At 37.4% G+C, this 24,229-nt stretch overlaps 1 protein-coding gene across 11 annotated transcripts in view; it reads right to left on the reverse strand.

The window, feature by feature from the left end:
- Positions 1-16,220: 16,220 nt before the first annotated feature.
- Positions 16,221-24,229, reverse strand: part of NUCB2 (nucleobindin 2) — a 43,866-nt gene continuing 35,857 nt past the window's right edge. For 10 of the 11 annotated variants that reach the window (XM_067038133.1, XM_067038140.1, XM_067038135.1 and 7 more), the window contains 3 exons: positions 17,148-17,318; positions 16,784-16,865; positions 16,221-16,357 (listed from right to left, as the gene is read on the reverse strand). In XM_067038133.1, coding sequence (XP_066894234.1) covers positions 16,350-16,357; positions 16,784-16,865; positions 17,148-17,318 — 261 coding nt within the window. In that variant the 3' untranslated portion in view covers positions 16,221-16,349. Of the gene's footprint in view, positions 16,358-16,775; positions 16,866-17,147; positions 17,319-24,229 lie in introns of those variants that run through there. The other variant, XM_067038134.1, reaches the window with a different exon arrangement.

The following is a 24,229-nucleotide window of genomic DNA, read 5'->3' on the forward strand; positions in this document are numbered from 1 at the left end:
ATTACTGAAACCTAAAGCTAAATTTATATCTCCAGGATGCTTCAGCCAAATGTCTGAAAGCAGCCCATTTCCCCTTGGTAACCAAAACGTGGCTTGTGACCTCTCCAAGCAAAACAAAATGCTCAGTGATCAAGTTTTACAATCTCCAGACCACCTTTAAAATCAATTTAACTGCCAAGTTCAGAACACAAGTGGCATTTGCTGTTGTTATAAACGCACATATCTCTTTCTCCAGCATCTTGCATTCCAGTAGTCTCATTGATCCTATTTAATTATTTTTCTCACATCTTTAAAAAGAGTATAACCTACAGAAACTCACAGGCAGACCTGGACTCAAATGCCAGGTACACCAGCTGCTCTTTGCAGGATAAGTCACCTCACCCCCTCTACCCTGACAGCCTCGATTTCCACTTCTCTGAAATTCGGGTCGTAAACTCTTCCCTGCAGGACTATAGGACTGTGGTAAGAATTACAGTATCCTGTGGATCAAATCCCAATAAAGAGTAGTCTTATTGGCACAGTGAATTTTGAGTTAGTGGTACTGTCAGTAACTAAACAAATATTTACATTCTCCCTTATCTGCAGAACAAGCTCACTGTGGCCATATGACCAAGTTCTGACCCAATTAATATAAATGGAAGTGTTTTGTGTGCTTTCTGGGAAATGTCTTTAAAGGGAGGGATATGCTCTTTACCCTTTCCTCCATCTGCTGGCAGGAATGCAGATGTAATAGCTAGAGCATCAGCAGACATCTTGGACCATAGTGTAAAAGTCACACATTGGGGGCAATGGGACAGCAAAATAGAGGGGTGCTGGGTCCCTGATGATTTGGGAAACTTCCCTACTAACCCTAGAATGACACCTATGAGCTTGCAGAATATAAGAAACAAAGTCAATAAGCCCTTCTTATTTGAGGTGTTCTTATTTTCAGCAAAACTTAATCCTAATCACTACAAGTGGTAAAAGAAATGGAGCTACTTTTGCTTGGAGTAGACTGGGGCTTTCAGACTTATTATCAGTTTTTAAAACTCTGAAAAGTATATGCATAGACATTTTTTTTTTTTTTTTTTTTTTGCGGTAAACGGGCCTCTCACTGTTGTGGCCTCTCCCGTTGCGGAACATAGGCTCCAGACGCACAGGCTCAGCGGCCATGGCTCACGGGCCCAGCCGCTCCGCGGCATGTGGGATCTTCCCGGACCGGGGCACGAACCCGTGTCCCCTGCATCGGCAGGCGGAGTCTCAACCACTGCGCCACCAGGGAAGCCCGACATGTTGTATGTTTTTGAAGGCAGAAGGAAGGTTCCTATGTAGAATTTATGGAGAGAGAGATCTGAACTCAGCATAAGTGTCTCTAATAAGGGAATGGCCATTTTAAGTCATCCCACAGGCAACCATTCACTGAACTCTGCCAGGTATGGTCTGAATGTAATGGATTCAGGTGAATAATGCACAGTCCTTAGCTTCAAAAAGCTCATCTAGACCAGTGCTGCTCAAAGTAGCTGTGACAAAGGACCTTTTTAAAGAAAATATCCAACCCATTGAGGACTGATATTTTATAAAATACAACAAAAATGAATTCTTAGAAAAAGGAAATAAAGACATAAAAATATAAGCTCTCATTTTTATTATAAAACAGACATAAAATTATTTTCAAAGGCATAACTAATTTCAGTTTCTATGTTGACCCCTCATTGTTGGGTGACACTGGTGTATAGACCAGCACCAGTCACAGAACATACTTTGAGAAACACTGATCTAGACAAATGCAAGTTGAGGGCCATTCTATAAAATAACTGGCCTAGGGGCTTCCCTGGTGGCGCAGTGGTTGGGGGTCCTCCTGCTGATGCGGCGGAGGCGGGTTTGTGCCCCGGTCTGGGAAGATCCCACATGCCGCGGGGCGGCTGGGCCCGTGAGCCATGGCTGCTGGGCCTGCGCGTCCGGAGCCTGTGCTCCGCGGCAGGAGGGGCCGCAGCGGTGAGAGGCCCACGTACCGCAAAAAATAAAAAATAAAAAATAAACTGGGCTGTACTTTTCAAAAATGTCAATGTCATGAAAGACAAAGAAAGGCTGAAGAGCTATTTCAGCTTAAGGGAAATAAAAGAGACATGACAAGTAAATGCAAAGCTTGATTCTGGATTAAATCCTAGATGACAAAAAAAAAAAAATTACTATGAAGGACAGTATTCAGACAACTGGTGAAATCTGAATATGGCCCAGATGTTATAATAGATCAATAGTATTAGAATGTCAACTGAAGAAAAACACATAACCTAAGAGTTGAGAATTATGTTTTATTCAGTGGAGTTACTGAGAACTGAAGCCCGGGAGACAGCCTCTCAGCTCCAAGAGGCTGTTCCAAAGAGGTAAGGAAGGAACCCGGATATACCGTGTAGGAGTTTTTGTGAGAAAAACAAAAACAGGTAGTCAGAACATTAAAAGATTACCGTTAATTAAAGAAAACCAGACATCTCAGGTTAATGAATTTAGCACTTTTCTATGTATGGGAAGATGCAAGAATCTGGGCTCACTGAAATCATGCCTTTGATATGCATTTCAACTCTCTAAGGACTAGTATCCTGTTTATCTCCATCTTGAGTTCCCCTCAGGGTGCACTCTTGTGGGCAGCTATGGTGGCTGATGGCTTGAGGGTAGCAACATCCTTTCTTTATTGAAATGGCAGACCACATCCTTTGTCCATAGTAACAATGTTAAATTTCCTGAATTTGATAAGAGGATAATTTTTATAAGATGGTTATTATAAAAGAATGTCCTTGTTCTAAGGAGATGCTCACTCACATATTTACGGTAAAGGATCACAATGTCTGAAACTTCTGAAATGCTTCAGTAAAAAAACTGAATTATACAGAGAGAAAGCTTGAAGGCAAACGTGGCAAGCTGCTAAGAACTGATATATCTAGGGGAAGGGCATACTAGAATTAGCTGTACAATTGTTGGAACCTTTTTGGATAGGCTTGATCATTTTTTGTCAAAGTTAACACACACATGTACACACAACTAAATGCAATGTGAGATCCTGGATTTGTTCTTAGCCTAGAAAAAGTGTATTAGTGGGATAATTGGCAAAATTTGCAGATTAGTTAGTAAAATTGTAGTAATGTTGATTTCCTGATTTTAATAACTTTGAAAGATGTTATCACTTGGGGAAACTAGGTGAAGGGCTTATGGGAATTCTTTGTACTATTTTTGTATGCTTTTTGCAAATCTGAAATGATTTCAAATGGAAAAATTAGGAAATTTTAGTTAGTAAAGTTAGTAAAAGCTCACAGTCTAGAACTTTTAGAGTTTTTTCTCCAGACACTAGGAGGAAAAAAAAAAGTCATATAGTTGGAGAATGACAGAGCCAGGGTCCTAACACCCAGCCCCCAGTACTTTCCACTATCCCATTATCATGGATTCTTTGTCACTGCGACATCTTGCTATTAAATGGTTCTTGAATTTAAGTGGAAATGTTTCCTACACATTACAAACACTGGTGTGTATGTGCATGTAACTGAAGTGACATTTAAATGCTTACAGAGCCTTCATAACATCAGTCAGGTAACCTCCCCAGCGTAGATTCTCTAATGTTGATTGGTTTTCCACATGATTTACCAGCAGTTCCCAAACGTGTCTGCACATTAGAATCACCCGAAATCTTTTAAAAATTTCATAGCCCAGACTGCACTCCAGAACAATGAAATCAAAATCTCTGGAGATGGGACACAGGAATCAGTATTTTTTGAAGCTCTTAGGTGATTCCAATATTAGAGACAAGCCTGGAAACTACTGTGATTTCCACTTCAATCCTATCACTGGAAGCAGTGCTGGATAAAAGTCTACTAGGAAATGCTGGAGAAGAGGTCCCTTCCAGGTAAATGATCTCTAAGACCCTGAGGCTCTATGATTCTGCAACGTTAGTGTTGCTTGTTTGTTTGTTTTTAGAAATGATAAATCACTTCATTTGAATTTAACATCTTAAATTATATTATAAGAGTATGGCATTATTTAGGCAGTTACATTTTCTAATGTTTCTATGAATATATGAAGCACTTTGAAAAGTGGAAATATATTTCCCTGTATAAAAGTTGCCTCACTATGTTTATTCTCAAGTATTTTGTTAGCTAACTTATTTCACCTCCAAAGTAAACACTCCGTAGATAATTAAGTTATGGCTATTGTGATGTTTGGCTTTTTTTTTTGTTTTTTTTTTGCGGTACGCGGGCCTCTCACTGTTGTGGCCTCTCCCGTTGCGGAGCACAGGCTCCAGACGCGCAGGCTCAGCGGCCATGGCTCACGGGCCCAGCCGCTCCGCGGCATGTGGGATCATCCCGGACCGGGCAACGACCCCGTGTCCCCTGCATCAGCAGGCGGACTCTCAACCACTGCGCCACCAGGGAAGACCTGTTTGGCATTTTTTTAAACTGCGGTAAAAGAAAAAGGCTCAGCCATGTTACATTTACATACATGCATATAAGCATTTATCATGATAGCTGGAAACACACACACAAAAGAAATGTTTTTGCTCAATATCTAGTGTAGAAAATAAGTATGCTAGTGATACTATTAAAATAACAATATAGGATATGTACAAATTACAAATTTTAATATTCTAGCCAAAATGTGCAACACTAGTGCACATTTTGCAAACAATCCATTCTTTCAACATTGTCAAATTTGTCTTTTTCCCCAGAAAATTACAACAAATATTACGTATTTTTCTGACTTTACATTTAATATAATTAAATATAAACCTATACAAATGATGACTAGAATAATATTTTCCAACAAATATTGCACTGGAAGAATTCTTACAACATATAGTCAAAAGACAAATTCAAATATAACGAAGTTAACCTTCCCTGGTGGCCCAGTGGTTAAGAATCTGTCTGCCAATGCAGGGGACATGGCTTCGAGCCCTGGTCCGGGAAGATCCCACATGCCGCAGAGCAACTAAGCCCATGCACCACAACTACTGAGCCTGTGTTATAGAGCCCATGATCCACAACTACTGAGCCCGCGAGCCACAACTACTGAGCCCACATGCCACAACTACGGGAGCTTGCATGCCTAGAGCCTGTGCTCCGCAACAAGAGAAGCCACTGCAACGTGCACTGCAACGAAGAGTAGCCCCCGCTCACCACAACTAGAGAAAGCCCGCGTGCAGCAACAAAGACCCAGCGCAGCCAAAAGTAAAAATAAAAATAAATTTACTTAAAAATAACAAAGTTGTATAAACTCTGTCTTCCTAATTATCAAATTGAAATCCAATTATTTATTTGTAGTTTTAAAAACAGTCCAAAATATCTAAATAAGCCAAGAAGAATTAAACTGAGGATACTTCAAACTAATAAAATTTCTTTCCAAAGTTTAAAATCAACAGAACATGTCTGGCCACATATTTACAAACGCTTACTTTTTTAACTCATTTAAATTGAAAACTTTTCAAAATCCCCCAGAATTAGCAATAACAAATAAAAGATATTTAAAATTCTGACCTTAGGGCTTCCCTGGTGGTGCAGTGGTTAAGAGTCCACCTGCCAATGCAGGGGATGCAGGTTCGAGCCCTGGTCTGGGAGGATCCCACATGCCACGGAGCAACTAAGCCCATGCGCCACAGCTACTGAGCCTGCGCTCTAGAGCCTGCACGCCACAACTACTGAGCCCGTGTGCCACAACTCCTGAAGCCTGTGCACCTGGAGCCCATGCTCCGCAACAAGAGAAGCCACTGCAATGAGAAGCCGGCGCACTGCAACAGAGTAGCCCCAGCTCGCCGCAACTAGAGAAAGCCCGCGCGCAGCAATGAAGACCCAACGTAGCCAAAAATAAATAAATTAATTAATTAAAAAATTCTGACAAAATAGGATATATAAACCATCATTATTAAATGGTTTTTAAACATAATATTGACAAAATATGGATTATGCAACACAGGTTTCCTTCATGAGAAAGAAAATCAATAATGAAAAAATGTTGGGCTTCCCTGGTGGCGCAGTCAGTGGTTGAGAGTCCGCCTGCTGATGCAGGGGACACAGGTTCGTGCCCCGGTCCGGGAAGATCCCACATGCTGCAGAGCAGCTAGTCTCGTGAGCCATGGCCGCTGAGCCTGAGCGTCCGGAGCCTGTGCTCTGCAACGGGAGAGTCCATAACAGTGAGAGGCCCGCGTACCACACACACAAAAAATGTTTTTTATGTTTTAATTTCAGAAGACAATTGTTTTCAAAAAACACAGGATAAATAATGGTCTTCCCTTCAGACCTGTTTTAGGCACAAGCTTACATATAAATACATATTCCTTTCAAAAATATGATCTTTCAATTAGAGGCTACAAAAATTGGTACACAGACGGATACTTTGAAAGTTGCAAGGGCTTAGAACTTTCATTTGCTAATCGATCCTGGACTAACTGCTTCAGAGAAAGAAACACCTTCAGCAGGATGGGGGCTCCTTCTTCCCCCTTGGCTACAGTACTTCAGTCTCCGGGGCTCTTCCATTCTTAGGCCCTTAAACTAGATAGAGAGGGGCAGACCAAACTACCTGGAAGTCACCAGAAACATTCCAAATGAATGAAACAGTCACTCTGAGCATTAACTGGCTTCAAACTGTTGTCCTTAAAATAAAAGATTTAGCCTCTATTTTATCTTTTATATAAACCTTTTGGAAATTGATCCTGTTTTAATAAAATCACATCTAAATCTTAATTAGTAACAGACTTCCTTAGAGAAAAGATTATTATTTGGGATTGTGAGGGAAGAGGAGAATTCATTTGAAAGTCTGGATAATAAGCCCCATGAAGCTGGTGGCTATGAAACCTTAAGACCTCTAACAATGGTGCTACAACATTCTACATCCCTTGAAACTCTCCAATGTTTAAGGAGGTGCACTAGAAACACAATTGTGGAAAAGTCAATACAACAGTAGAAAAGTGGGAGAGTACTTAGAGAGGAACTTAACTAAAACTCAGACCATCCAGGCAAAAGTCATGATGAAACAATAAAATATGCTACTTCTCTTTTTTTTTTTTTTGCTATACGCGGGCCTCTCACTGTTGTGGCCTCTTCCGTTGCGGAGCAGAGGCTTCAGACGCGCAGGCTTAGCGGCCACGGCTCACGGGCCCAGCCACTCTGTGGCATGTGGGACCTTCCCGGACCGGGGCACAAACCCCTGTCACCTGCATTGGCAGGCGGACTCTCAACCACTACGCCACCAGGGAAGCCCGCTACTTCTCTTCTAATCAGAGATTGCCAAATTCATGTCCTGGTCTTTCTGTTCCAAAAAATACTTATTTTCCTTTATTAACAACTGTAAGATGGAAAATGTCTGTTGGGATGCACAAAGTATTTTTAAATACTCTTATTATTTAAGGAGGGTATAAAAAAGCTAAAGAATTGGACAACGGACATTCACCACAATCTGGACGGTTTTGCTCTGTAAGCTGTTTCACTCTGTTAAAGGGAAGGAGTCAGGAAATCTCTACTCATGAGTCAGAAATTTTTTTCAGGGTTAGAAGCACTCTCCACAGTGCTCAGAAACCACTCTAGGAAGGACTGCCTTCTTGCCTAATGAGCTCTAGAAAACCTGACTTTTCTGCAGACATAGTTTTCTTTTCCCCAAGATCAACCTTGACACTAAATGAAACATACTAGAAATATCAGAGTGAAAACACATACACATCAAAGGAAACAAGAAATGAATACAGGATTAGAACTGAGATTTAGTCAGGAAAAAGTTAAAATACAAATTCTAATACACATTACTCAATGCTATAGAACAAGAAGGAATCACTACACAAAGATATAGTTTTAAATTGTTGTGTTTGAGGAAAATGCTTCAATACTACCATATAAATATTTAAAACATTAAGGGGCATGGCAAATATGTCTCAAAAAAGAAATAATCTATAATACATCACTACTCTAATAAGGAAATATTTATGAAGTAGCAACACCAAGAAAAGAAAGGATAAAGTTCAAAAGTAAAGCAAACTCAAATCACTTTAACAAGTGAAGAGTAATAGTGGACAGCAAAATAGGTAAAGTCACATGGTACAAAACAAATATAGAATGGCATAAGCTGTACATGTGTTACTTACTCTATACACAGGGAATCTAAAGTGAGGGTGAGGATTTAATTAAATGACACATATTTTCATATCACTAAAAAGGAGACATTAAATGGACTAAAATTAAAAAATAACATTTTAATACAATTATTCATGGGAGATGGCAAAGAGAGCTAGTAGATGGAATTTTTTTTCCTCCCTTATTTTTAAAACACTCAGACAAGTTATAACTTTAAAATCATTATTCATAAAAATCAATCATTATTCATTAAAAAATTTCACCGAATAGCAAAATTATAAGAATTGTAAAATGAAATATTTTAACACTTTAATTGCAAGGTATATATTCATAATCCTGGACAGTCTTAGGAAACATACTTATTACTAAGGATAAAACAAAAAGAGCGGGAAGTCCCTGGCAGTACAGCAGTTAGGACTCAGTGCTTTCACTGCCATGGGCCTGGATTTGATCCCTGGTGGGGGAACTAAGATCCCACAAGCTGTGTGGCGTGGCCAAAAGAAAAAAAAAAAAAAAAAAAAAAAAAAAGGTAAGAATATTTGCACAGCAAAAGTCATATCTATTGCTTACAATAGATTATAAACAAATTATAAACAAAATTAGTTTAAAAATTGTTAAAAAACAAAACAACTTGTTTACAGGCAAGCAGAGCTTGGAAGGAAACTGGAAGGGCAAGCCTATAAGTAAAAATACACTGTCAAGGGCTGACTGACAACCAAGATGGTACATGGCATTCATCATCAAGAACATGACTAATATCAATTAAAATATAAACTAAATTTGTGAAAATTGTAGATATCTGTAAACGTGAAAGTAAATTATTTTCTACATAACTCTATAGGCAATATTTGGAAAAATCCCTGAATTTCTGAAATTAAATAAAAGGTTTTATTGGTTTTGTTTTGCTTTGCTTTTATCTCAGTAAACAGTTTGGTAGTGCTGGTAACCATAAATCCAAATTTTTCAATTTGGTGTCTTCACCACTTGCTGCTGCTGCTTGTTCTGGCTCAGTTCTTGAATTTTTTTAAACAAGGTTACTAATGCATAACTAACTACTCAGCCATAAAAAAGAACAAAATAATGCCAGATGCAGCAACATGGATGGACCTAGAGATTGTCGTACTAAGTGAAGTTAAGTCAGAGAGAGAAAGGCAAATATATGATTATCACTTATATGTAGGATCTAAAAAAAGGGTACAAATGAACTTACCTACAAAACAGAAATATTTACAGATGTAGAAAACAAACTATGGTTATCGGGGGTAAGTGGGGGGAGGGATAAATGGGAGATTGGGATTGACATATACACACTACTATATATAAAATAGATAACTAATAAGAACCTACTGTATAGCACAGGGAACTCTACTCGGTACTCTGTAATGGCCTATATGGGAAAAGAATCTAAAAAAGAGTGGATATATGTATATGTATATAACTGATTCACTTTGCTGTACACCTGAAACTAACACAACGTTGTAAGTCAACTATACTCCAATAAAAATTTTTCTTTTAATGAAATAAATAAATAAATAAATTATAGCACTATTGAAGTAGGAAATAGATGGGCCCCTGGGCTGGACAGCTGGTGTTTTATCAAATGGAGCAAAACTGAAGTTTTGTCCTCATCCAGACAAGAATGATGCCCGTTTCCCTTCCTCCATTGATATGGAGGGAATGAACAAGCATTGGGGAATTTGTTGCAGCAAAAATAGAAATGAGGGAATTCCCTGGTGGTGCGGTGGTTAAGGATCTGCCTGCCATTGTGGGGGACACGGATTTGAGCCCCGGTCCGGGAAGATCCCACATGCCACAGAGCAACTAAGCCCGTGCACCACAACTACTGAGCCTGCACTCTAGAGCCCGCAAGCCACAACTACTGAGCCTGCGTGCCACACTACTGAAGCCCGTGTGCCTAGAGCCTGTGCTCTGCAAGAGAAGCCACTGCAATGACAAGCCCATGCACTGCAATGAAGAGTAGCCCCCACTTGCCGCAATTAGAGAAAGCCAGCATGCAGCAATGAAGACCCAACGCAGCCAAGATAAATAAATAAATTTACAAAAACAAAACAGAAATGAGACTTTTCTGATAAACAAGGAAGATAAGGAAACTATGAACAGGCTGGGGAAACAACATAAACAGGCCTGAAAGGGTTAAGCAATCTTGGTTATTCTTAGCTGTTACTACTAACAAACCTGTTCTTAACAAAACTGATTACTCTGATTCCATATGAATTACCCTTTGCACCTAGCATTTCTTCTCCCCCACACTCCCTTGTAGCACTCTTCATTTCAAAAAGAACATCAGGGGGCTGATAACTTCAGGGACACCAGACCGGGTTGCTGAGCTGCCTTATGCCAGTTTTGGCCATGAATTTGCAGAAGAAAAGAAATGCAAGACCTTAATTACTTTGAGCCTTATCACCTACCCCAGACTGCGAGCCCCAGGCTATACTATATAACCTTTCCCTATTCCCCAGGGAAGGGAGGCACAGTTCTGGAGGCACTAGCCTGCTGTGTTTTCCTCTTTGTCAGGCAAAGATTAAGGCCATTTTTCTTGTTTCTCCAAAACTCTGTCTCCATATTTCTTTCCAGCATTGGTGCACAGACAGCCAAGATTTTTGGCATCACTATTTATAATAGCCAAGCAACCTAGGTGTCCATTAACAGATGAATGGATAAAGAAGTTGTGGTATATATATATATATATATATATATATATATATACACACACACACACACACACACCACAATGGAATATTACTCAGTCATAAAAAAGAATGAAATATTGCCATTTGCAGCAACATGGATGGACCTAGAGATTATCATACTAAGTGAAACAAGTCAGAGAAAATATTATATGATATCACTTATATGTGGAATCTAAAAAATAATACCAATAAATTTATTCACAAAACAGAAACAGACTCATAGACATAGAAAACAAACATGGTTATCAAAGGGAAAAGGGGGGTAGAGGGATAAACTAGGAATATGGGATTAAAAGATACAACACTATGTACAAAATAGATAAACAGCAAGGATTTACTCTATAGCACAGGGAACTATATTCAATATCTTATAATAACCTATAATGAAAAAGAATCTGAAAAGTATATATATATATATAAATATATATGAATCGCTCTACTGTACACTAACATATATTGTTAATTAACTATAGTTCAATACAAAATTTTAAAAACTGAAAAAAGTCACCTGTTAGATCTAAATTGTTGGATTTTAATTAATTAATTGATTAATTAATTAAAACATGGGTAGGGAAAGACTGAAATCCTGCTAATGATATTGTGTTAAAAAAAACAAAAAGCAGGGCTTCCCTGGTGGCGCAGTGGTTGAGAATCCGCCTGCCGATGTAGGGGACACAGGTTCGTGCCCCGGTCCGGGAAGATCCCACATGCCGTGGAGCAGCTGGGCCCGTGAGCCATGGCCGCTGAGCCTGCGCGTCCGGAGCCTGTGCTCTGCAAAGGGAGAGGCCACAACAGTGAGAGGCCTGCGTACCACAAAAAAAAAAGCAAGGAAAAGATCCAATTTCTTTCAAATCTCATACCTTGAAAACAAGCTGTAATTAGTCTTCCATTGTATCACCCATAGGAACTCTGCATTTTACCTAATACACATTAGTTTCTCAATTCCAACAAAAAACAAATGAATTATTCAGGTATCAAGTTGAGACACCAGTGGTTAAGGGTACAGATGATCTTCTCTAGCAGCTTTTTCAGGCGACAAAAATCTTGCATGAAAATGATGAAGGTCATCATCTAACTCTGCCTCTTTATCAATTTCTTCTTGATTTATTGCACAGCTATAAAACAAAAATTAAACTTTAGGCACTAACAAGAACTAGACTTGTCAATATTTCTCCCTAAAGAAAATACATTTCTTACCCCCTCTTTTATTAGCTAGACTATCTTAAAAGTCACATTATCACAAATATTAAAATTTCCTTTATATTTTTCCTCATGTGAAAAACAGATTTGCATTTAGGCTTATGGTAATACAAATCTGTTCAATTAGCATGAAAATAAACACCATTGTAAACAAATCTTGGTTAAAAAAAAAAGTAGAGCCATATCTCAAAGGATTTTTTATCACTACTTCTAAATTGCAGTTTCCTTTAGTGAGAGTCAAATATTCTAGAAGACCACTGTCTTTTAAAATATAATTTTAATTATATATATCTAAGTATACTATAAAATGTACATGCTTCATGAAAATTCATATGTGAAACAAAGTTCCAAATTACTTATACATACCACTAAGTCAACTAAACCAAAGACTTCTTAATATCTAAGAATATGAAAAAGAATGGGATAAATCAAACACAGGATGAATACTTTCTAACAGAGCTGGAAAAAATACTATTAGCAACTCTTTAAGAAAAAATCTTTACTCATAAGAACTTGGATTCCTTATGTCCATAAATAATCTTAGGCTAACAATTCTTTTTTTAATAATATAAATTAATAATCTGCTGGAAACTGTGAGGTATGTCTACACTAATATACGTCTGCTATCTACTCATGCCAAAAAAGCATGTTAAAAAATTTCTCTAAGTTCTCCTCCAATTACTATTTTTTTACTTGAATATATTTGACATACACCACTGTGTAAACTTAAGGTACAAGATGTGTTACTTTGATATATTTAATATATTATAATATGACTGCTGTTGTATTGATATTTGTCACATTTCATAAAAATACAATATTATTGCCTCCAATTACTTTCTGATTTGACCCCAGTCCACCTCCTAAAAAAATTTATCCTGGGTGAATCCCTGTCTTATCACAATACCGCTTACAGATAGAGTCATCAACAAAAGGATATCCCAGATCATTTAAAAATATTTCCTACAATTTAAACAACAGAGACAGGAATTCTCTCTCTCTAAAGAAACATAGCATTACTCTGCTGAGTGATTTCTGTGGGTTTTTTTAAGCTACATGTAAGCAGAACTTTTCTAGATTGCTATATTTAATTTTGGGATCCATGATTTAAGGAAAAAAATCTGAAGTGTTTGGAGGAGCATGCAATGATTATTTTAAAATTTGTAAAATGAGAACTAAGAGTTTAAAAAATTACTAATGTTAAAAGAAACAATGTAAATTTTTGAGGTATTACAGTGGATTTGTTCACTCAACAGCTTTAAACATGCATTCCTGTACTACAGGGGTAGGAAATTAAATATTATTTCCCAACCTCCCTTGCAGCTAGGGTTCCAGATATGATTGGTCCAAACAATCAGATGTACTCACTTGAAACTTTTACTCAGAACTGAGTTACGTGGGGAGAGAAGCAGGACATGAAATATCCATTTTTGCTGACACAAAGCAAGGCAGAGGTGGTGTGGCTCTGGAGCTGGCAACTTCATGACTTCCTAATCTGGCAGGTGGCTTCCTGATTTAGCATGAAGCTTCTTGATTGTTCCAAAAGCAGCAGCTTCTTTGGCAGCCCAGTCTCATGATGCAGTTCCTAGAAGCTCAGCCTAAGTTCCGTTCTTTCAGCCCTCTCAAAGATTCTGTGAGCTATCTATACACTGCCCCCCCCATCAATCCATTCTGTTTAGCAGCTGAAGATGATTCTGTTACTTACAATGAAGAATCTTAACCTATACAGAATTTGGTAGCTAGAAGTAAGGTGCAGCAAGTAAAAGGATCTGAAAAATGGAATTGGCTTAGTTAAGAAGGTAGGGTTTGGGGCAGTGATACTTCATGCCAACTGAGGTTAAGGTATCAGAGAAAATTGTAGTAGAAGTTCAGAATGCTAGCATGTGTGGGCTGTGCCTTTCCTCTTTCAGAAAAGTCCTACAGGAGAGATGTGGCTTGGGCTAAGGTGAGCAAGTCTGCAGAGATGGAAGGCAATATAGCTTTGCCGAGAGAACTGCTCTCTATCTACCAAATAAATTGATAAAGTCCCCAATCTGGAGCCCTGAAGAATTGAAAAAGTCAACTACTGTACTACCGTACTCCAAACTGAAACAGTTATAAGTAAAGGTTCTGAGGAAAGTGCTAAAGTTTTCACAACCTTTCCAAGAACCTTCCCTTAAGAATTTTCTGCCAAGTAATGGGAGCCATCCTAAGGAAAAAGATCAGATTAAGACTGCTGTTATCCCATCCAAGCCTATAGTTTAAAACAATCCCAAGTGGGTACCATTCATTTAAGACCCAACCGGAAAAAAAAACACAGAGGCCAGCAAGTAAAAGATGAGGTTCTTTGTTAAATATGTCTTGACAAGATCTTTGTGGTTTCTCCTGGTAATAACTGAAGAAAACAGACCAGAAACTTACAACTTTTTAGGGAATTGTTTTGCCAAAAAGCAAAACAAAACAAAAACAAATAAGAACCCTAAACCTGGCCTGAAACAGCCTGTAACTGTCTGAAACAATCCCAAGGCCCCAAACCCACAATAACAGGAAGTGAAGTGCAAGACTGTCCAGCCTTCAAGAAGAGGACACTTCCCAATGTCCACTTGTGTCCTTGAAGGTTAATGGGCAATAAAAACACCCTAGAGCGAAATGCCAAGGACCCCTGAGGACATTAGACAAGGGAGTTCCTCCCAGAAAGGTGAAGCAGGGGTTGCCTAATAGAAAAACCAAAGAATATATTTATGGACAGAGCAGAGAGACCTTGCTATTTTTGCCAAGCAGTATTTTTTTAATTGTTAGGGAAAGATGACTGCTCCGTTTCCTGTTTTTCCCTTTTCTAAAAGGTTGATTTTATTGCAGTTATCCTGTATCTATCCCATTATGCATATGGTGCTCAGGGGGCAGACATGTTGCTTTTTTAGTTTGCAGATGACCAGAACATAAAAAAACCACATCCTAACCTGATGGAGGGGACTATACTCAGATGTCATGGGCTTTGAACTACATGCAATAATAGATTGGGTTGTGGTGGTTTCCTTTTGAGGTGGGGGAAGTGAGCGTTTTCTGTTTCTGAAGAATGTACAGATATTTAGGTAACAAAAAGGCTGTTTAAATTAAAGCTGTGGGCTTCCCTGGTGGCGCAGTGGTTGAGAGTCCGCCTGCCGATGCAGGGGACACGGGTTCGTGCCCCGGTCCGGGAAGATCCCACGTGCCGCGGAGCGGCTGGGCCCGTGAGCCATGGCCGCTGAGCCTGCGCGTCCGGAGCCTGTGCTCCGCAACGGAGAGGCCACAACAGTGAGAGGCCCGTGTACCACAAAAAAAAAAAAAAAAAAAAAAAAATTAAAGCTGTAAGTTGCCTATCAAACATTCCCTCTTCCTTTCTTAAAGGGAATCCTTCCTAAAAGAATCCTAACTTTTAGCTGGTCCCATTGCCACATGGATTTCTCAGCTTCCCTAGCAGCTAGATGTCCATGTGACACAGCTCTGGCCAATGAGATGTAAATTCAAATGCTATGTGGTTCTCTGGGAAAATTGCATCAGGGAAGCTGATTCAACTGAGGGTCGTTCCTTTTGTTGCCCTTCCCCACTGCCTCCAAGAGCCATCTTGGACCCTGAGAATGAAATAACTTGAGAATAAAAACTATGCACTGGGGGGAGCAGAGCAGAAAGATAGGAACCTGTACATCACCTACTTCCAGATTTCTTCTATGTAAAAGGCAAAAGTTCATATTCAGTTTAAACCACCATTATCTTTGGGTTTTCTGTTATATGTAGCAAAACCTGATCTTGAATGATAGAGTATAAAGCAAAAATGTAAATGAAAAATGACCTTAAGTGGTAGCAAGGGCTGTTTGGTAGAAGAATTTCTAGCAGTTAAGATTGCTAAAAGTAGGAAAAAGTTACCAACACACACTGGGAAATACTATGGTCTTCTCAGGAGAAGAATTATTAATATCAAAGAGCTTTTATTGAGAGAGGGGATGATAAGCACCCATAAAAGAGTATTTACCTTTATGAATAAGAGAAAACAATTTATTTTAAAAGCAGTGGGTGGTGCTTTCTCACTTAAATAGTTACTAATAGTTTCATTAAATTATGGCACAAAGCCACTTAATTAAATCACTAAAGGAGAACAAAGGAGAAAGAAAAGAGGTATGAAAATGAGAGCAGGTATTGAGTTTGTTTCCTTCCTGGTTCTGGTAGACTTCAATCCTTAAACATCTGTGTCCAAAAAGAAAAAAAAAAGTTCTCATTTAAAAAGTATCTTCCTTTATTCCATATATGCTTTAAAATATTTATTGAGCAGAGGAAAAGGGAGGTAAAAAGATGACACACATGATGATGTAACAATTTTATTCTAAGTTCTGGTGGACTTCGGACTTCAAATGCCTGTTCAAAAAAAAAAAAAAGGCCTCATTTTAAAGGTAACTTCCTTTATTCTGAATATTCTTTTATACGTAGATATACTGAGTATTTGCTTTTTAACTATGTTTAGTTAATTACTGATTACAATTAAAAAACATGTTCTCTGATAATATCAGTAATTGATTAGGAAGAATTATGAATAATACTGAAAAAAATCATTTCACCATGCATATGGCTATCAAATTATATAGCTTTTGAAATGTACTGATGTATAAAAATTTTAGAGGCTTTTTCATTTTTCTGTAACACAAATTGCTCTATTTCTACAAATAAATAGAAAATAGCACAGATATAAATGATCTGAAATTATATTTATAATAAATGTGAATTTCTATTTATTCAATTTTTTAATTTCCTCAAACAAACAAACAAATAAACAAAATTACATACGTGGCTGAATCTTTGATTCTCCACCAGGCACTGATGGGGAAATTTCTTGTTGTAATTTTTTTTGTTCCATCTGCTGTAAAACCTAGTGAATGGAAAAAGATGCCTTAAAAGTAAGCGTTACTTGATTTTCTCTGCTATGTATGACCTTTGACAATGCACAACAAACTAACTGAAAATTGTTTTCCAAAATGGGATATTCACGTTCTATAATTTAGATCAACAAGGAAGTTTTAAAAAAATGCAGTTTAAAAAATACTAAAATTTAAAATACGACAGCTTATTGAAATATATTACAAAAACACAGGCTTGTAGCAAAGCCCCTAAAATCCTTTTTAATGTCACAAGCCTTTTTACAAAATATCACCTGATGGTATTCCAGCTTCTGAGCCTCAAGTTGGTCATGCTGACGTTGTAGCTCTTCTTTTTGTTTCTGAAGCTCATCTGCCTTTTTCTTAAGTTCAGTTTCTTGTATGGAGATAAGATTTTCATATTCCTTCAGTTCTTCCTCTGTGAAGAACTGTTGTTGATCCAATGTCTAAAACAAAAAAAATGAGAAAAGAATAACCTCAGAAAGAAAACAAAAAGGTCTGATTCACTTTAAAATTCTATGCTTAGCAGAGTACAAAAGAATATCTATAGTATTACATCTTTTGGGTAAGAAAGAAGGGGAAATAAGAATATATACACTTGTACTTATTTGGGGGCAAAAGATATAACAGGAAGGAAAATCAAGAAACTAATGAGATTGGTTACCTACAGAATAAGGGGAGAACTGGGTGGAAAGGACAAAGACAATGTGGGAAAGAAAATCACACTCCTTTGAATATGCCTTTTTTTGCACAGATTTGATTGTTGGAAACATATCAGTGTTTCACATACTCAAAGAAAAAAAGAAAATAAATAAAAATCCACAAGGACAGAAAACCTCTCCAAATTGAATACAAATAGAAACAAATAATATTTTTATTTTAAGTGAATAAAATAATCCAAAGAAGGGGGAAGGAAGAAAGAACTAACCCAAGAAACTTTTGATCATAGCATTTGGACTATATGCTCTTAGGCTAAAACAACAACAAAAACTGTAAGCAAATATTAAAGTCTGGCGTTGCAGAGGCATCGATTAGCAATTCTGAAACTCTTTGTACATCTTAGGATTCAACAAATAAATACAATATTATTGTGGAAAATGGGAGCCAGGCTTTGTATGAAATATGGAAAGAGAAAAAGAATGTTGTATTGGAAGTAGAAGCGTTAGATTGAAATTTAAGGAGATATCAGTGTGAACTCATGAGTTTTAATATATCTTGATAGCTAAATATATAAAAATGAATATAAATGTGATGTGTCTATATACATATGTGCATGCATGCGTGTATATATATATATATACACATACTATAAGTATATATATATTATATATATATATAATATATATATATATATTTTTAAATTCCTCAACTCTGTTACTTGATAAGGCCTAGAAGCAATGGCACTCCAGTAGCAAGGAGCAAATCCAGTGTCCAGATCCTGGACTGTAATATTGATCTCCACTAAAAGGAACCAGTGCTCCTCAGAAAAATGTCTGATTCCAGAGTTAGGGCAGAGAAAGAACAAGATGAGCCTTGGACACCTTATTACACTAAAAAGTAAGGAAGTTCTCAAAGGATGATAGGGACATGCCTGAAGGACACAAAAGCCAGTCTGAGGAAACTCCTACTAGCCAAATCAGGGACAATTTGAGCATTGAAAACAAATGATAGTAAGAATTCAAGTTTACTGAATAAAATAAGAAGCCAAGAGTCTACATTGATATAAACAACTAGAGAAGGGGGAAGGAACAGCTACAGTGGAAAGCCAAGGGAATATTGGCTTTTTACACCTACAGCAGAAAGCCAACTAAGGAATGATGATTAGAAAATCACCATTTGTCAACAGTCACAGTAACAACTTATTCTGGCTAGATTCATCAATGCATGCTAAACCCTGTAGATAATGAGTCTCAAAGTATATCCGCAAAGACAATACCTTTTCAAAAAGTAGAGCAATCTCATTTTTTATTGGTGGAAATGTTAATTGGTACAATTCTTTTGAAAAGCACTTTTACAAAGTATATCAACAACCTTAAAAATATTCCCTCGGTCCTGGTAATGCTACATTGAGAATTTATCTTAGAAAATAACCCTGAACACATAAAAACTTTATATAAAAATGTGTTTATAGCAGCACTATCTTTTTAAATAACAATAAAAGACTGGAAATAACCTAAATGTCTAACCCTCAGAAAACAGTTAAGCACCTCCATAGTTATTAAAACAATGCTTACAAATAGTATTTGGAAATACTTTTGATATGATGTTGAGTGATTTTTTTTTTAAGCTGACTTCTGATTCTGGCAGTATGATGGGATAGACAAGATACTTTTCAAATTACAAAAGGTAAAATAGTAATTTTACAGTGGGAAAACCTGGTAGACACCACCTTAACCAAATAATCAAAGTTAACATTGCCAGTTATGGAAATAATTAGCAGCATATGATTCTTGATATGATGCACTTAGCATCACTACAGTGATATTCCTATCAAAAGTAGGAATCATAAGGAAACAGCAGACAAATTCAAAATGAGGGACATTCTACAAAATAACTGGTCTGTAGTTTTTAGAAATATCAATGCTATGAGATACAAGACTCAGGAACTCTTCCAAATTAAAGTAGACTAGAAAGACATTACAACTAAATCCAATGCATCATCTTGGATTTTCTTTTGCTATAAAGACCAATACAGGAAAAATGACAAAAATCTCAATAAAATCTAGAGATTAGAAAATAGTATTGTGTGTGTAGCATTGATAATCTTACTGTGATTATGTAAGATAAATCTTTGCAAAAAATACAGACTCAAGTATTTAAGGTTAAAGCAGCATCGTGTGCAACTTACTCTCAAAAATAATTATATATGTTATATATAAATACACACACACACCGATTAAAAATACAGAAAGAGAAAAGGAGAGGGAGAAAGCAAATGTAGTAAAATGGGAAATCTGGGTGAAAGGTATTCAGTAATTCCTTGTTTATTCTTGCAACTTTTTTGTAAATCTGAAATTATGCCAAAGTGAAAAAGGTATATAATTATATATTGATCCAGTTCACCAGAAGCACTCAAGGGAATTCATGTTCAAATAATCTTAGCATTCTTCTTCTTCACCAATGTCCAGAAATAGTTCAAATGTTAGACAAAAACTTACAACAAAAAAGAAGCTGATTTCTTTAACCTCAAACTAAGATGACCAATCGTCCCAATTTGTCCAGGACTGTCCAGGTTGTAACACTGAAAAGTTCTGAATCCTGGGAAACTCCACAGTCCGGGTAAACCAGAACAGTTGGCCACCCTATCTCAAACTGATTAAAAAAGTAATCTTTTTATTTTATATAGGAAAAGACAATGTTTTTTAACATCTTTATCGGAGTATAATTGCTTTACAATGGTGTGTTAGTTTCTGCTTTATAACAAAGTGAATCAGCTATACATATACATATATCCCCATATCTCGTCCCTCTTGCGTCTCCCTCTCATCCTCCCTATCCCAGCCCTCTAGGTGGTCACAAAGCACCGAGCTGATCTCCCTGTGCTATGGAGCTGCTTCCCACTAGCTATCTATTTTACATTTGGTACTGTATATATGTACACGTCACTCTCTCACTTCATCCCAGCTTACCCTTCCCCCACCCCCATGTCCTCAAGTCCATTCTCTAAGTCTGTGTATTTATTCCTGTCCTACCCCTAGGTTCTTCAGAACCATATATATATTTTTTAGATTCCATATATGTGTGTTAGCATACGGTATATGTTTTTCTCTTTCTCAGTTCACTCTGTATGACAGACTCTAGGTCCATCCACCTCACTACAAATAACTCAATTTCGTTTCCTTTTATGGCTGAGTAATAGTCCATTGTATATATGTGCCACATCTTCTTTATCCATTCATCTGTCGATGGACACTAAGTTTGCTTCCATGTCCTGGCTGTTGTAAATAGAGCTGCAATGAATATTGGGGTACATGACACTTTTTGAATTATGGTTTTCTCAGGGTATATGTCTAGTTGTGGGATTGCTGGGTCTTATGGTATTTCTATTTTTAGTTTTTTCAGGAACCTCCATACTGTTCTCCAAAGTGGCTGTATCAATTTACATTCCCACAAACAGTGCAAGAGGGTTCCCTTTTCTCCATACCCACTCCAGCATTTACTGTTTGTAAATTTTTTGATGATGGCCATTCTGACTGGTGTGAGGTGATACCTCATTGTAGTTTTGATTTGCATTTCTCTACTGATTAGTGTGATGTTGAGCATCCTTTCATGTGTTTTGTTGGCAATCTGTATATTTTCTTTGGAGAAATGTCATTTAGGTCTTCTGTCCATGTTTAGATTGGGTTGTTTGTTTTTTTTGATATTGAGCTGCATGAGCTGCTTGTAAATTTTGAAGATTAATCCTTTGCCAGTTGCTTCATTTGCAAATATTTTCTCCTATTCTGAGGGCTGTCTTTCATCCTGTTTATGGTTTCCTTTGCTGTGCAAAAGCTTTTAATTTTCATTAGATCTAATTTGTTTTTATTTCCATTTCTCTAGGAGGTAGGTCAAAAAGGATCTTGCTGTGTTTTATGTCATAGAGTGTTCTGCCTATGTTTTCCTCCAAGAGTTTGATAGTGTCTGGCCTTACATTTAGGTCTTGGAGCCTGATTCCTCCAGCTCTGTTTTTCTTTCTCAAGATTGCTTTGGCTATTTGGGGTCTTTTGTGTCTCCATACAAATTTTAAGATTTTTTGTGCTACTTCTGTAAAAAATGTGATTGGTAATTTGATAGGGATTGCATTGAATCTGTAGATTGCTTTGGGTAGTATAGTCATTTTCACAATATTGATTCTTCCAATCCAAGAACAGGGTATATCTCTCCATCTGTTGGTATCATTTTTAATTTTTTTCATCAGTGTCTTATAGTTTCCTGCATACAGGTCTTTTGTCTGCTTAGGTAGGTTTATTCCTAGGTATTTCATTCTTCTTGTTGCAATGGTAAATGGGAGTGTTTCCTTAATTTCTCTTTCAGATTTTTCATCATTAGCGTATAGGAATACAAGAGATTTCTGTGCGTTAATTTTGTATCCTGATACTTTACCAAATTCATTGATTAGCTCTAGTAGTTTTCTGGTGGCATCTTTAGGATTTTCTGTGTTTAGTATCATGTCATCTGCAAACAGTGACAGTTTTACTTTTTTTCCGATTTGGATTCCTTTTATTTCTTTTTCTTCTCTGATTGCTGTGGCTAAAACTTCTAAAACTATGTTGAATAATAGTGGTGAGAGTGGACAACCTTGTCTTGTTCCTGATCTTAAAGGAAATGGTTTCAGCTTTTCACCATTGAGAATGATGTTGGCTGTGGGTTTGTAATATATGGCCATTATTATGTTGAGGTAAGTTTCCTCTGTGCTTACTTTCTGGAGGGTTTTTATCATAAATGGGTGTTGAATTTTGTCAAAAGATTTTTCTGCATCTATTGAGATGATCATATGGTTTATCTCCTTCAAGTTGTTAATATGTTTTATCACACTGATTGATTTGCATATATTGAAGAATCCTTGTATTCCTGGGATAAACCCCACTTGATCATGGTGTATGATCCTTTTCATGTGCTGCTGCATTCTGTTTGCTAGTATTTTGTTAAGGATTTTTGCATCTATGTTTGTCAGTGATATTGGCATGTAGTTTTCTTTCTTTGTGACATCTCTGTCTGGTTTTGGTATCAGGGTGATGGTGGCCTCATAGAATGAGTTTGGGAGTGTTCTTCCCTCCGCCATATTTTGGAAGAGTTTGAGAAGGATCGGTGTTAGCTCTTCTCTAAATGTTTGATAGAATTCACCTGTGAAGGCATCTGGTCTTGGGCTTTTTTTTGTTGGAAGATTTTAAATCACAGCCTCAATTTCAGTGCTTGTGATTGGTCTGTTCATATTTTCTATCTTCCTGGTTCAGTCTCGGAAGGTTGTGCTGTTCTAAGAATTTGTCCATTTCTTCCAGGTTGTTCATTTTATTGGCATATAGTTGCTTGTAGTAATCTCTCATGATCCTTTCTATTTCTGCAGTGTCCGTTGTTACTTCTCCTTTTTCATTTCTAATTCTATTGATTTGAATCTTCTCCCTTTTTTTCTTGATGAGTCTGGCTAATGGTTGATCAATTTTTTTATCTTCTCAAAGAACCAGCTTTTAGTTTTCTTGATCTTTGCTACTGTTTCCTTCATTTCTTTTTCATTGATTTCTGATCTGATGTTTATGATTCCTTTCCTTCTGCTAACTTTGGGTTTTTTGGTTATTCTTTCTCTAACTGCTTTAGGTGTAAGGTTAGGTTGCTTTATTTGAGATGTTTCTTGTTTCTTGAGATAGGATTGTATTGCTATAAACTTCCCTCTTAGAACTGATTTTGCTGCATCCCATAGTTTTTGGGTCGTCATGTTTTCCTTGTCATTTGTCTCTAGGTATTCTTTGATTTCCTCTTTGATTTCTTTTTTTTTTTCCTGCGGTATGTGGGCCTCTCACTGTTGTGTCCTCTCCCGTTGCGGAGCACAGGCTCCGGACGCGCAGGCTCAGCGGCCATGGTTCACGGGCCCAGCCACTCCGCAGCATGTGGGATCTTCCCGGACCGGGGCACAAACCCACGTCCCCTGTATCGGCAGGCAGACGCTCAACCACTGTGCCACCAAGGAAGCCCTCCTCCTCTTTGATTTCTTCAGTGATATCTTGGTTCTTTAGTCGTGTACTGTTTAGCTGCCATGTGTTTGTATTTTTTAGATTTTTTTCTTGTAATTGATATCTAGTCTCATAGTATTGTGGTCGGAAAAGATACTTGATACAATTTCAATATTCTTAAATTTACCAAGGCTTGATTTGTGACCCAAGATATGATGTATCCTGGAGAATGTTCCATGAGCACTTGAAAAGAAAGTGTATTCTGTTGTTTTTGGATGGAATGTCCTATAAATATCGATTAAGTCCATCTTGTTTAATGTATCATTTCAAGCTTGTGTTTCCTTATTTATTTTCATTTTGGATGATCTGTCCATTGGTGAAAGTGGGGTGTTAAAGCCCCCTAGTATGATTGTGCTACTGTTGATTTCTCCTTTTATGGCTGTTAGCATTTGCCTTATGTATTGAGGTGCTCCTATGTTGGGTGCATAAATATTTACAATTGTTATATCTTCTACTTGGATTGATCCCTTGTTCATTATGTAGTGTCCCTCTTTGTCTCTTGTAATAGTCTTTATTTTAAAGTCTGTTTTATGATATGAGAATTGCTACTCCAGCTTTCTTTTGATTTCCATTTGCATGGAATATCTTTTTCCATTCCTTCACTTTCAGTCTGTATGTGTCCCTAGGTCTGAAGTGGGTCTCTTGTAGGCAGC

This window comes from Kogia breviceps, chromosome 7 (genome assembly GCF_026419965.1).
Source record: "Kogia breviceps isolate mKogBre1 chromosome 7, mKogBre1 haplotype 1, whole genome shotgun sequence".
Lineage (NCBI taxonomy): Eukaryota > Metazoa > Chordata > Mammalia > Artiodactyla > Physeteridae > Kogia > Kogia breviceps.